This window comes from Lethenteron reissneri, chromosome 15 (genome assembly GCF_015708825.2).
Source record: "Lethenteron reissneri isolate LAM-NWPU_2019-01 chromosome 15, ASM1570882v1, whole genome shotgun sequence".
Lineage (NCBI taxonomy): Eukaryota > Metazoa > Chordata > Hyperoartia > Petromyzontiformes > Petromyzontidae > Lethenteron > Lethenteron reissneri.
Genome location: NC_083793.1, coordinates 6,351,848 through 6,366,668, shown reverse-complemented (window position 1 = coordinate 6,366,668; position 14,821 = coordinate 6,351,848). Strand labels below are relative to the sequence as shown.

Here is a 14,821-nt window from a genome sequence, read left to right as displayed (position 1 = left end):
GCCGTCCTCGGCTGAAACAGAACAAAATAATGCGGGCGAAGGCATCACAACCAGGAGTCCCCCAGACACAATAGACCTTATAACAACAACAACAAGTAACAAAAGGGGAAGGATCAGGAACCGGAACAGAACAACAAGAAGAATAATAGCACAAAGCACAACAACGGCCACCAACACGCAAAAATGGCACACGCGCACAACCCAGAAATGTGGTGTCTCAAAGCGTGTCCATGTTGTTGTTCCATCCGCTCGGCTCAAGTCCAACATCAAAGAGCAAGTGGTAGAGCAGAATGACGAACGGCGCTCAATTGCTCCTTCAAGTCCTCATCCAGCTAGCACACCAGGTAACACCCAGTGCGACGGGAGCTGAAGAATCTGTGACGAGAAGGAGAATCCAATCCCCTGAGGCACAGCACAACAACGCACATCCGCATGTCGTACATGACAGCCACCCGGCCTCAGGGTAGTGGAGATGATGTAAATCCGGCCCGCTTAAAAAAAAAAAACCCAATAATTACCCAAATTAACCGCGATCGATGCCCCAGTATTTACATTTTAACAACAATATTATTTACACGTGACAAAAAAAAAAATTTTCTGCTCTTACCCACCAGCAGTCCTCCCTTGAGGACCAGCACAGACCTCAGACGTACACAGCATGTACCCACAGTCACTCTCAACAAACCAACAAAACGCCTAATCGCACACCCTCGCGTGGAGAGAGCCACGCTCCCCAGCGGTAACGTTTAACTCGCCGTAACCCTCACCGTGGTCGTCAACCCACAGCAACATCCATTTACCAGACTCTCGGCTAGTGCCATTTCGGGGATGAGCAGCAACTCGGCCGTGCTCCTCCCTTACTATCCCATCAGAGATGGACACACACCAGCCTCGTATAGTCTGATGCTTTATAGCCCAGGGAAGGTTCATCCCCCGGCAATGCCAGACCCCATGGACTCCCCCCACGGGGCAATGTTCTCTTATAGAGACAATAACACCCTAACCCAGATCCCGTGAGCCCCCGGCACACCAGGTTCAGTCTGCCACCGCACAACTGAACCATGACTCCCCGAGCCATATGAGCACATGGCCCATTAGTTTAAGACATACCACGGAGGTTTCGCCTCCGGGCTGTCAGGTCAGCCATCAGCCATAGGCCGATGTGACCACAACTCATGCATCACCCAATCAACAATGGCAGGCATAACAGATGGAATATTTGCTCCACCCCGGTTTTTCCCGCGCGCTCAAAATGGCGTCCCCCTTCGCCCAGCGCGTTCGCGCAATATCTCGCGCGCACTCAAAATGGCGGCCCTTTCCGCAAAGCGCATCGTCGCCATACCCCGCGTGCGCGCAAAATGGCGGCCCAACGTGCGAACACGTGGCCAGAAAATGGCGGCCCAACGTGCGAACACGTGGCCAGTTTTCTCCATTCGTGCACCCCAGCTTCCCTATGCTGGGGGTCACAAAATGCATCCCCCGTCTAATTGTAACAACCCCAACAACGATAGACGCACAGCCCCAGCTTGCTGCGCGCAGCAGTCATATCGGGGAATTTTTAACCAATATTTTACCAACCACATTAGTTACACAACCCAACTCGCAAAGCAACTCGTGGCTGCATGCAATCAACCAATACACGACGCCACTTGGCGCCCATTTACGATCCCATTAGCATTAACATCTAAGCCACCCACAACGGCGTCATCGCGCCCCCCCATTTTCAAAAAGCTCAATTAGCCCTATAATATACACGCAATGTCGTGTGCACAACACCCATACAACCAAATTTTTGGGTCCCCCTCTATAATATACACGCAATCTCGTGTGCACAACACCCATACAACCAAATTTTTAGGGTCCCCCTCTATAATATACACGCAATCTCGTGTGCACAACAACCATACAACCAAATATTTGGGTCCCCCTCGAATTTGTTACCAATTTCCAACAAGTACGCACAATATAATAACAATCTCAATTCCAATAGTCAACCACTGCATCGCACCCCATAACCATACAGAACGGTATAACAGCACATGCAATCAGCATATCGCGATCACACGCGTACATTTAAGCACAATAGTAAGCAGATCTGCAGGCAACCAACACACCATTAATCCTGTCGTAACTTTGCAGCAATAACACAATTATTCTCTCTCATGCAACAACCGCATCGCACACAGCACCTCGCAGCACAATACACCAAAAAAATTTTTTTTTCAATTAAGCCCATCGCGCATGGTACAGCCCAGGATACCCGACGCTCCCAAGTTAATAATTAACTTCACCATCAAGATAACAACTCCACGCAGCAGCGCACACACACCATTTGACACTCAGCAACAAGCAGATAGCGCGTTCATCGTTATTACACACACATACACACAGTCCGAACCGCGCTCCGCACAATCGAGTCATAAGAGAAAACCAAAATAGCCCCCCGGCCCTCGAAAGATGGGTGAGGTGTGTGTTAAGGCCGGGTGCGTATCGTTACGACTCGCCCGGGGCTGCAGCAAGAAGAGGACGGCAGGGTGGCAACTTGAGACGCCTCGCAGAACTCGTTCGGCGACTTGACGGCTCCGTTGTCACGCACCCGAGCCAGGACGGGAAGCTCCCGCCCCAGCAGCTGCAGCATCGGCGTCTTCTCCTCGCAGCACCCCCTCGAAAAACAGCAGCTCACAGCAGGCTGCTCACCCCGCGGCACCTCCAGATGGCAGCGCAAGGCTGCCTCTCCGCCGCGATGTTGAAGATGGCGGCGTCCTCCCGCCGCGGTGAAGACAAGATGGCGTCTTCGTGCCACGTGGCAATGGCGCTGGCAGCGCAGGAAAGGCAGAGGCCTGCGGATCACCACCGGGCCTCCCCGACGTCGTCCTCGGCGTGGTGAACTCACACAGTTGCGCCAGCACGATTTTCAAGGTCCCCATCTGCGCCGCCATCTGTCTCCATCGTAAGTTGGCGTCCTCCGGCACAGACAGGTCCACCGAGGCGGCGACACCTTGCTCACCCGGACCCGTACTCGTTCCAGAACGGATCTCCTCTTCCATCGCAGGCAGGTCCACCGTCTGAGGAAGGTCGTCGTCGTCGGATGATGTAGCAGGAATATTCTTTTTTTTTTCTTCTTTCTCTCAGTTGTTTTGAGATGCCGTTTCACTTCTGACTCCAGTGTAATAAAGGACTCGACCCTGGTTCTGTCTCCGTGTCCTTTATTTGGGTTCGCGTTCTCTTCCCACACGGCTGTCTCACTCTCAGGCCCTCCGCTCGTCGCCGACGCTGCTGCCGCACCCGTCGTCACCAATAGCCTCTTTGCTGGTCTCCTCGTGTCGCTCCCGTAGCCTCTAGCAGCCTTGCTGCTGTTCCCACTCACGCAGCCCCTCCGGCTGCTGTCGCTCCCGTAGCCCTTTTGCTCTGCAGCCCCAGGCTGCTGTAGCCCCTAGCAGCCTCGCTGCTGTCTCCCACACGCAGCCTCTTTGCTGCACTCGCTGCTCCCAGCTTTCGCCCTCCGTGGCCTCACCCTCGTCCAGTCTCCAACCAACTCTCTTCCATCCCGCTGGCTGGCGCTGTCACCGATCCCCTCAGCCACAAGGCTGAGGGCACAGCGACCACCCAACGCGGTCTCCACTCTTCCCTTACCCGACTGGCCCCGATCTCTTCCTGTCTCACCGCTATACCATCTCCCTCTCACGTGACCCTGACTCCTCCCCACATGACGTCACATCCGCCAAGCCGTTTACGCCCGCATTACACATGCATGCAATGCAGAGAATGAATGGATGTTGCAACACTGTTCTCTTTCGTTTGGTCCCTAAGTTGGCACGTGACCAAAATGACGCAAATGTTAATCTCTTGATCAGGCTTTGAAGGATGTTCTATGAGAAATGGGGGCAGTGTTTAGTCCCGTTAGTGCGGTGGCTAGTCTCATTTAGAATGTGACCAGAATAGTTTTTTTGCGTATTTATTGCGAGGTATTTTTTAATGGTTCGCGGCATACATGGGATCAGTTCAGTATAATTATAGTTATGAAAATAAAATCCCCAGTGGGACGAGTTCAGTGTGCTGTGGGATTCTTCTTTAATCTCCATCCCACTTAATTTCAACATCTAAAAAAAAAACACACTTTCCCACTTGGAGATTGTGCACTCGTCACAGCTGGGATGAAATGCTGGCATTGCAGAACGATTTGGTGTTCCATCAACGAAGGTGATTCCACGGCCCGATCTATTGGAATGGGGTCTTGTGGTTCTGTGGCATCGGCGTGGCTATCAAGTGTGGTGGTGCCACTGCCTCCCCCCAGGTCTCTTCGTGCTGGAGTTGCACAGGCACCAAGCCATGCGAAGAGGAGGGAAATTGGAGAGGGGGCTCCATTTCACGTTTTGCACCCGGGGCCTTGTGCCGTTCCGTGGCATGATTATGTATGTACTGCTCCTACTTCTAATGTAGGTGATGGGGAATGCCTCGGAGTTTCAACGGGCGGTGCGGCTCGTGATGGAGACGATCTCCTTTGACCAGGACTCGACTGTGCAGGTGTTCGAGGCTACCATACGGTGAGCGACAGTGCCGCCCCTAATCATCATCGTCGTCGTTGTCCATAATCAATCCAATGCTGGTTGAAGGCTTCCCCAAGCCGTCGCCATCGCTCGCGATCCTACACGCCAGCTGATATCGTCGCTCTATCTCCACGGTGGACATCCTCTCGGGCGTGTTCTGCCACTTAGTCGTTCGTTTTGAGCAACCGCCATCATCCCCCCCCCCTTCCAGCGAAGTGTCCTGCCCAAGCCCACTTACTTGCAAATATCCACGTCATTCATTATTATGAATGTTAACCATTCATGGTTACTCATCATGGTATCCATTGGGTAGGGGTTGATTCGCACCAACCACAAAAACACCCCGCCCACCCACCCCCCCTCTGACACCCCCAGCAATGAATGAATTGTCAAAGAATCCGAATACAGTAAAACCTTGGATTGCGAGCATAATTCGTTCCGGAAACGTGTTTGTAATCCAAAGCACTCGTATATCAGTTGTGATCACGTGACGCTCGGCAGGCAAAGCATATACGTACTACTCGTATTGCAAGACCTCGCTCGTTTATCAAGTTAAAATTTATTTTCAAAATTAGCTCGTCTTGCAAAACACTCGCAGACCAAGTTACTCGCAATCCAAGGTTTTACTGTAAAATATTTATTCCGGAGGAATGCAATGCACTATAAAGCTCTTTTTCACAGATGTCCAGCAGTGGATTGACAAAACGGCTGTGCACATACACAATGTGACGATAATACACAGTTGGAGCTTTTTGGTTTATTTCTTTGCGCTTATGCTGCTGCAAATGCTTGTCTGGGCACGTACAGGGTGCTGGGCTCGCTGCTGTCAGCACACCTCATCATCACGGACACGGCACAGCCATTTGGCGACATGGCGCTGCCGGACTACGAGGACGAGCTGCTGCACATGGCGCACGAGCTGGCGAGCCGTCTGCTGCCCGCCTTCGAGAACACAAACACGGGCATCCCCTACCCGCGGGTGAGGGACGACGGCTCCGGGCGTGCTGAGAGTATGTGTGCGAGTGCTGCAAGCGAATGTTTTGTCCACGCCGAATAACACTGCGCTGCCTTGAAGGAAGACGTGTATATAGTAAGGCGACATTTCAGGCCAATAGCTACTATGGAAGAAGGGCCTTTGCCCGAAACGTCGCCTGTGGTGTTTTACTTTCACGGCCGCAGTGTTGTTAACGAATGCGCTCCATGCTGTTGGCTACGCTTGTGCACCTCTGCCAACGCGGCAAGTATCACCAAATAATGTTTTTTCTCGGAGGTGATCAGTCATATGCAGTTTGAAAAACCTATTATGGCCAACCTATAACAGACCATGATCCAAAAAGTACGCATGAGTTCTGCAAACAGCCAAGCTTATATATAAAAAAGTGTATATATTGACAGTTTTCGGCACAGCACGAGAGACATTCATTATTTTTGCTACTGTGATAGTTTGTTCTACGTTATGCCCCATCGATTGAGCCACATGTGGCGGGAGACGCCAGTTGGCCACCGCTGGCCGGCTGCTAACTTGAAACTTGTTTCCGTCTCGTCCGCGCCCTGCTCCCCTGCGCCCCGCACCAGGTGAACCTGCGTCGCGGCGTCCCGCTCGACGTGTCGGAGGAGACGTGCACGGCGGGCGCCGGCTCGCTGCTCGTCGAGTTCGGGGTGCTCAGCCGCCTGCTGGGCGACCCCACGTACGAGGGGGCGGCGCGCAGGGCCGTGCGCTCCCTCTGGGCGCTGCGCTGCAACACCACCGGCCTGCTCGGTGAGACGACGGCGATGGCTCGCGAAGGCGCTGTGGCGGTGGCGCGCAGCAGATCGGCGCTTGCGCGTTGATCCTGAACCGTGCAGGAGCTTACAATTGTATATTTAAAGATGCATGTATGTTTGTACGTTGAACTTCTTTGGCACCGTACGTAACCACCCGTGCTAAGCGGAGGTGCTTATAGGAACGTGGGAAAAGAGACGGTGGGAGGAATACTGCTGTGTTGTGCCGTACAGCTGTCCGTCGTGTTTTTGGGTTGTCCCACGTGATGTTCAGTACGGTGTCCGACTTCTCGCCTACACGACCTGAGATCTCCATCAGGAAATGAATATAGAGCATTGACTGCTACTGTTGTTGCTGGTTCTTGATGCTGATTGGCTTAGCTTTGGCCATTGTTTTCTTGCCGAGCTGGACGTCCTCTGCTGGCGTGCTTTCTTTTGGCTGCCACTCCTGTATTAGTCTTGACTACTGGCCGTCATTCCGTCGAGCGATGCGTCTTACCGAAGCCAACTTTTCTGTCCACTACAGAGATAGAGCCATGAAATCGATTCGTGTGGCAGGTGCTTGGTGGATTGTTAAATCGCTTCAACATGAGGAGATGGCTTCGGGAGGCTTTCATCCAGCAGTGGATCGATCATGGTTGACGATGGCGATGATCATGATGCCCCAAGTTTGAGACATCGTGTTAATTGTGAAGAAAAGTAAATGGGCTTTGGCAGGACACTGCAAGAGAAGGGAGGGAGAATGGTTGTTTAACCTGTTAAGCATAACATCGTTGTTCAGACTGTCTCCTTGACAGACCTGTTCTTCACATGAGGTCGGCTGCTTGCATTGTGGCCGAAACGTCGTGAGAATTATTTTATTATGTTTTATTTTTATTATTTTATTATTTCCATTCTACATGACTTTACCGAAAGAACCAAGAAGATGAATCCCTGCAGTCACGAAAGCTTTAAATCGAAATTTTACATCGTTGTTTGTTGCGTTTGAAGAAACCATGGAATCGTGTGCATGTGTGTTGGCCGGGCTTGGCAGGGAATGTGATCAACGTGCAAAGTGGGCAGTGGGTGGGCAGCCAGAGTGGACTCGGCGCGGGGCTGGACTCCTTCTACGAGTACCTCCTCAAGTCCCACGTCCTGTTCGGAGAGGACGAGGACCTGCACATGTTCAACGCCATCTATGCCAGCATCCAAACGCACCTCCGCAAGGGGTAATCATCGCCTTTCCCTCCCCGCACACCAAACACCCCAGACGCCCCCCACCGGCACCGATCATTGACTTTTAACGAGCTCCGTATATGCGTGTGTGTGTGTGCGCGCGCTTGTTGGCACAGTAGGGGGCACAGGTGGTGCATCAGCAATTTATCTCAGTCGGTCGACCCATGGCACCTGGGTCTGCCCCGTGACCTCCTGCCAGCGGGCGTTCGACACTTCACGTGGCCTCAACGTGCAACATCAACAACAAGGGCCATTCGCCACTAAGTGGCAGTGACGTTACCACGACACTTGTGCCAGGCCATGTGCACGTTGAGGCCACGTGAAGTGTCGAACGCCCGCTGGCAGGTGATCACGGAGCAGACCCAGGTGCCATGGGTCGACTAAACGTGCACATAGCCTGGCACAAGCGCCGTGGTGACATCGCCGCCACTGAGTGGCGAATGGCGGTTATTGTTGTTGTTGTGTGCGTGTGTATTCGTGTGTGTGTGCACATCATGGGTGCTCGCTAACAGCACTGTTAAGGCTATGTGGGGGGTCTTTGTGTGTGTGTGTGTGCGCGCGCACGCAGGCGACGAGAGTGCAACTCCGGTCATGGGGAGCCACCGCTCTACGTCAACGTGAACATGTGCAGCGGCCGCATCATCAACACCTGGATCGACTCTCTGCAGGCCTTCTTCCCGGGCCTTCAGGTTAGTGTGAACACTGTGTGGATTCATCTTCCTCTCCTGGGCATTATTCGCACGAATGTTGGCTCCGCTTTCCTTTTCGTCATCTACTCATTTCTTTCCTGGGCCGTCATCTCCACGTCCATTCCGCACTCCTTTATTCCCTGGCTCACCACGTTGACCTGCCTCCCTGTCTCCACCATGATGCTTCCATGTTTATCACCTTTCGTCTTCTGATGTGATTTTCCTCTCTTCTTACAACACCTCCGATTAGCAAGGTTGGCTGTGTACGGTGCGAAAGAAGTTCAATATACACATACATGTCAGAGCCGTTTTGGTCAACTCTATTAAATCGTTTCTTTATTTCTGACCCGACCACTCATTCTGATCCCTAAGATATATCTCCATTTTCCCTTTTTCTTTGGTGCATATCATCTGCTCCTCCATGCTTTTTAGGGTCCTAACATTCAAACCCACATGTCAATACCGGTCTTATTACGGTCATATACTTCCCCAGTTAACCATGTTAGATTCTTCCTATATCCCATCACTTCACTGATTTATCTCCATTTCAGGCAAGCCTTTTGGGTTTTTTTTAATTATGCCCTTGTCCAATCTGCTATCCTCTTGCACAGTTGACACTAGGTACTTTAACCTTTGGGCATTCTCTCTACCAATAACCAGACTTGCACAGCACATGTTACCACTAGAAACAGGCGGAGATGTACTTTTATTTATACATGAGACAATAAATATGAAAGCCAGTCTTTATCCCAAGAAAATAGGAACATCTTGAGGGCTATACTTGTACAGGGCCAGCGAGTCGCTAGAAAGGATGGCCTGGGGAGGAGGGAGTTCCAGGAAATGGGAGCGGAGAGTATGTGAATGGGTGTAGTACATATGTAGATATGTATGTTGAACTTCTTTCACACTGTACCTAGTCAACCATGCTAATCGGAGGCGGGGGGGGGGGGGTGAGATGAGCGGGGAGAGGTGGGCAGAGGCGGGTCCACAGAGAATCTCGAATATGGTGAGCGTTATCTTGTCGTCGACACGGAAGTGGATTGGGAACCAGTGGCAATATCTGAGGATTTGGGTGATATGGTCTCACTTGTGGGTGTTGGATAGGAGCCGTGCCTGCCCACTTGTATGCTCGCCTATTCGCCCGCCAATTCGCACGCCCGCTTACTCGCCCGCCGGCCCACCTACAAAATCCCTCCACCCAAGACGTTTTGTTGTGTTCAGTGAGGGAAACATTGCCCCTGTACCGTGAATCGTTTCGCTTTTGTGAGTGGATGATGTCGCGCACAAGGTCTGGGCTCCCTCGGATTTCAATTGACAACTCTCGGCAGTAGATGGCACTCAATGCTCGTGTGCTCGATGTAAAATAATCTCGTTTAGCAAAAGCAGCTGGCGCACGGCTCTCTTGCTTTTAAACAACGTTTAGCAAAAGTGATTATTTTTTCAAATTTCTCATCCTCTGTTTACGGTTCCAGCGGGAGTCCATGAGGCAATCCGTTGGCTTTTGAATGGATCTTGTTTGCGTCTCTGTAATCATTTGAATAATTATGAAATATTAAACACAGAGTGTTATTGTTAATGTTATGCTCCTAGGCTTAAGGGCACGAATGACTGTAGTTAGAGACCCTGCAGATTAAGAGACCCTTCACGTTGACAGCCACAACCTCCACATCTCTTGTCACAGACTCGTTTTTTCATCACTGTTTGAAAATTGAGCAAAGGTTGCCCCAAAGTCATATCCACGAGAGCATTCCACATATACTGAATATTAGAAAAAACGTACATTGATTACTAAGAGTTAAATAACGTTTGTGGTATATTTACTGTTTCGATAAAGGCATTTTAGATTTTGATAATAATTTCAACAGGAAGGACCCAATGAGCTGCTAGGCTTTCTTTCATTTGCATCCTGTGATAGTACGGATGTTGTACAGTACAGATCTTAGTCACAATCACGATTTCATATCTTGATACAAACAGCGAGTACCAGGACATGTATCTTAAAATTACACGAAAATAAATACCAGGTTGACTTTTGAACAAATTAGACAGGTCACCAAATAGTGGCTGGAATTTGACACGAAACATTTCTAAATGAGATATGATTCTAAAGCACCTACATTCATATTGTCTGAGCATTGCATCCTTTCTTCCACTACCGTGAGGCAATAGTGTTGAAATGTAAAAGAGACGCAGTATGGTTCCATTTGCAAGGAGCTTCATTGTACAAAGGACAGTTTTAAGCCAAGCGTTTGTGCATGTGTGTGTGCGTCCGTGTATTCCCGTGCGAGTTTGTGCGTGCATGTATGCCTGTGCGTGCGTGTCCGTGCGTGCTCGTGTACTTGCGTACGCGTGTGTACCTGTGCTTGTGTGTTGCGCGCCCGTGCGTGCGTGTATATATGTACGTATGTTTAACTTCTTTCGCACCGTACGTAGCCAACCGCGCTTATTGGGAGGTGTGCGTTTGTGCCCAGGTGCTGGCCGGGGATGTGGAGGAGGCGATCTGTCTTCATGCGTTCTACTACGCCATCTGGCAGCGCTTCGAGGCTCTTCCCGAGCGCTACAACTGGCAGCTCAAGGCACCCGATGTCCACTTCTACCCCCTGCGGCCTGAGCTAGTGGAGTCCACTTACCTCCTGTATCAGGTGGGCAGCCTCTGCTTTTGTTCGCTGTCATTTTTGTTCATGGCTCCCCTGCTCTATTGTCAGTGGTAAAACTTGAGGGACTGCGTTGGCTGTGGTATAGATACACAAACTGAAAATAATCATCATTATTCGTGAACGATCCACTGCTCACACAAGGCTTTCCCTAAGCTCTATCCATCTCTCAGGGTCCTGCGATGTACCGAGCCACCTCACACGAACCACGAGCTGATCAAAAGTTTAAAATATTTATAAAACTAAGGTACAGCCCTTTATCAATACACTGCTGGATGAGAGCCTGTCCACGATGTGTCGATGATGGGGGTTGTTTGACCATGCTTCACTACGCTGGTTAGTTTGGGTTAGTGAAGGTGAAGGGCCTCGGAGTGGTTCAGATTTCATTCACCGCTGATGTTAGCCGTGGCCCGGAATCAAACTCAGGTCGCCGGGTTCACAGTGCCCATCGCTCCAAGCTGATAATATGGAAAGAAAAAGAAAATAAATTAATATTGTGCCTTCCACTACCATCGCTGCCTTTTAATTTGAAAAGTATGTTGCAAGCTAACAGAGTGGTTAGAGCTCTGCACTATGCTAATGTCAGTGATGATGAGCCTGCACTGACCAGCCTGGTGAAGTACGGTCAAACAACCCCCAATGACTGACACGGCTTGGGGAGGCCCTCATCCAGGAGTAGATTATCAAGGGGCTGTCACACTTATGTTAATTAGTGCTGCTTTAGATCAGATATCGAGGAGCAGGATTTTCAGTTGTTTACATGTACATTTCTTGCACAGCGTGAGCCTGCTACGCATTTGTGTCATGGTTCGCGATGCAGGTCCACCCACGCTTTGCACATACTTGTGCATGTGATGTGTGCAGTGAAAAACTGCCGAAACTCAAGTCACAAAGTTAGAATGGATAAGTAAAATAACTTAGTTTTTTTGTTTGATATTCAACTCTCGGTATTCGCATTGTATTTTTTAGGCCACAAAGAATCCGTTTTACCTGCACGTCGGCCAAAAAATTCTGCAGAGCATCGAGAAGCACACAAGAGTGAGGTAACCCGTCCAGCCCATAGGTGCATTTTCTACAAAAGTTGTGCGAAAAGGAATATTGGCCAAAGCGTGAATTGCCCCCCCACCCCCCCAGCATAGAGGGGGTCCCTAAGCGGTGAGCTAGGAGGGGAGGGGGTGGCACGCCCGTGTCCGCTTGCTTGCGTCAACATCAATAAATCTCTCCGATCATGCCTCGCATGTGTCACCTGACCTCGCCATGCGGTGTGTATAATGCACACAGCCTTGTTTTACACTGCCCACTCAAAAGAGTCAAAATTCGTGGCCATTTCATTCCAGGCAGCAGTATGACGATGAGAGAACTGTATACACAGGCCTTCGCCCTTGATGGGAATCATCAGTGCAGTATAGCCATCCTTGTTTACTGCTGCCTAATACCTCGGGGGCTTTAGGTAGACAAACCTATTCCTGATCACTAGCAAAGATGAAACCAAGTATATCGTTGTCTCATTGGCCTGCTGCCGTGGACAATAACATTTCCACCAATATGATTTCTGTTGAGTTGGCAGTCTAAAACAAGGCTGGTGTGTATTACGCACGCAGTGAGGGTGATGCCTTGTGGTGTGCATGGCACAATTGGATGGCTGAACTTAACGGTCACAATCGGACCATTTTTATGGCTATAAAGAAAAACAATTTTGTATTACCCTTACTTGTTTCCAGCCTGCACGCACCTTACTGCCAAAATGCTTTCTCATTATTTTACGGAAATCCGATGGAATTGGCTGAGCCATCTCCCCCCCCCCCCCCACGGACGGACGCAGGTGCGGCTACGCGACGCTCCACCACGTCATTGACAAGTCCAAGGAGGACCGCATGGAGAGCTTCTTCCTGAGCGAAACCTGCAAGTACCTCTTCCTGGTACGTTGCCTCTGTGTGTGTACCCTTCACTGGCGCGGTCATCGGGAAGTGCCTGTGAGCGATGGCAGGGAGTGGCACTGCTTCCTGTTGCTGCTGATGTGGCGGACCCTGTCTATCTTATCAATTCACAGCTTATGCATGGGCATCGGTGAAATAGCAGGACAATGAATACATTTATTATTATTATACTGCTTTTTTACCCCTGAAAGCCTCATTTAACCTCATGACTGTTTTTACGGAAATTTCCTGCCAAGTTTGTTTTCAGCACGGAGCAATGTTGCTATGTTTGTAATCCCAATTGAGTTATTTGCAGGTTATTTTTTCAGAAATGTTGGTCCAATGCCTGGTTGCATTGCATGTCGTTTTATTTTTTATCTGGGAGGAAACTGGACAACCCGGAGGAAATCTGTGCAGAACAAGGGGAGAAAGCGTACAAACTCCACGCATTAAGTTGGTGCCTGAGTTGGCAATCAAACCCCAGACCCTTCTTCCTGTGAGGCACCAGGCTTAGAATACGTTTGCCGACAACAATACGTTTGGGCTCGTCATCCGTTCCTTTAACAAGTTAGGAAAAAGCTTGCAATCATGTGGATTAAGTAACACTTTCCAACATGCGTGTCTGCTACAGTTTTTAAGTAGTGGAGTTGAAACTGCTGGGGGGTGGGTAGCTGTCAGGGAAACACACATTTGCTCTGGTTTGTGTCTGCAAGCTTTGGCCAACCATTTCATTACTTTTGCCAGTTTTCAAAAGTGTGACATTTTCCTAAATAACAACACGACCCTATTCTACAGAACTATAGTGAACCCTGCATTACATGTCACCAAAGGACTATTGATTTGAGACTCGCTGATGGCAGTGAGGTGGTGGTTACCAAGCTGTTAATTCTCATTCTTAAACATTTTACCTGATCTGCAGGCTAGACCATGCCCTCTAAAAAGACAAACCTGTAGTTTGGAAATGGAAATGTACTGATTTTTAGGGAACTGCTCATTCCTGTACAACTTCCAGTTCTCAGGTTATGAGCATAGTAACGGAAAAAATGACAATCTGAAAATTAAGAGCGGTATAACGATGATGTGGGTAGCACACTGTGCTATGAACTTGGCAACTTGAGTTTGATTCCCGGCCATGGCTAACATCAGTCACGAGTGATATCTGAACTGGTTCCGGGCCGCCCCTTCACCCACATGCACTGACCAGCATGGTGAAGTATGGTCAAGCAACCCCCATGACTGACACAGCGTGGAGAGACCATCATCCAGCAGCGAGATGACAAGTGCCGTAAACATTTTTTACGTGATTATTATTTATAACGATGATGACTATGCTGAATCTCCCACACTGCCCTTGGCTGCCCCAGCCCCGATCCACTCCTCGTGCTCTCACGGCGCGCGTTTGATGACACGCGTGCGCTATCACAAGCGAGCGCACACGCTATCGTTGACGAGCGCACACGCGCGCGGTGCCGCCACAGCTTTTCGACATTGAGAACCCCGTGCACGTGGGCGGCCGCGCATTCATCTTCACCACCGAGGGACACCTGCTGCCCGTCGGCCGCCAACTGCGCAGGAAAAAGCTCGCCGGTGGCAGTGGCGCCAATGGCGTCGCGGGGAAGGCCCAAGGAGCCTCAGGTGAGAGTGAAAGCGGCGACGCAGGGGACGCCTCCGCCGTCTGGCAAAGCCAACGATCCTGGACGACGACGACGACGGAGCTGCCTGGCGCTGCCTCCAACTCCAGCGTGAGTGCCTCCCGTCTCGGCAGCGCCATTCGTCGTGTAGATCGGCGACCGCGGGCACGGTCGGTTCTAAAGCCTCGCGGAGCGTTTCTCGGCTCCGCTCATCGTGACCCCGTCGTGGTGCAGATGGCCGTGATTACCGATCATCGTGTGCTCACGCAGTGTCAGTGGCTTAATTTGCATATGGATAGCAAAAAAAATTGGCAACCACAATTAAAAGCGTAACGTGGATGGGGAGAGGAGTCAAGAGGAACTGCAGTTGAGAAACGCCGACCTAGAGGCCAGTAGGCGTGCGATGAT

The 14,821-nt window shown here is 50.5% G+C and overlaps 1 protein-coding gene across 1 annotated transcript in view; it reads left to right on the top strand.

The window, feature by feature from the left end:
- Window positions 1–14,821, top strand: part of EDEM1 (ER degradation enhancing alpha-mannosidase like protein 1) — a 34,601-nt gene that overhangs the window by 14,114 nt on the left and 5,666 nt on the right. Inside the window, exons 3-11 of the mRNA XM_061551910.1 lie at window positions 4,441–4,544; window positions 5,355–5,526; window positions 6,123–6,306; window positions 7,342–7,516; window positions 8,092–8,212; window positions 10,684–10,854; window positions 11,836–11,909; window positions 12,689–12,785; window positions 14,261–14,524. Coding sequence (XP_061407894.1) covers window positions 4,441–4,544; window positions 5,355–5,526; window positions 6,123–6,306; window positions 7,342–7,516; window positions 8,092–8,212; window positions 10,684–10,854; window positions 11,836–11,909; window positions 12,689–12,785; window positions 14,261–14,524 — 1,362 coding nt within the window. The remainder of the gene's footprint in view (window positions 1–4,440; window positions 4,545–5,354; window positions 5,527–6,122; window positions 6,307–7,341; window positions 7,517–8,091; window positions 8,213–10,683; window positions 10,855–11,835; window positions 11,910–12,688; window positions 12,786–14,260; window positions 14,525–14,821) is intronic.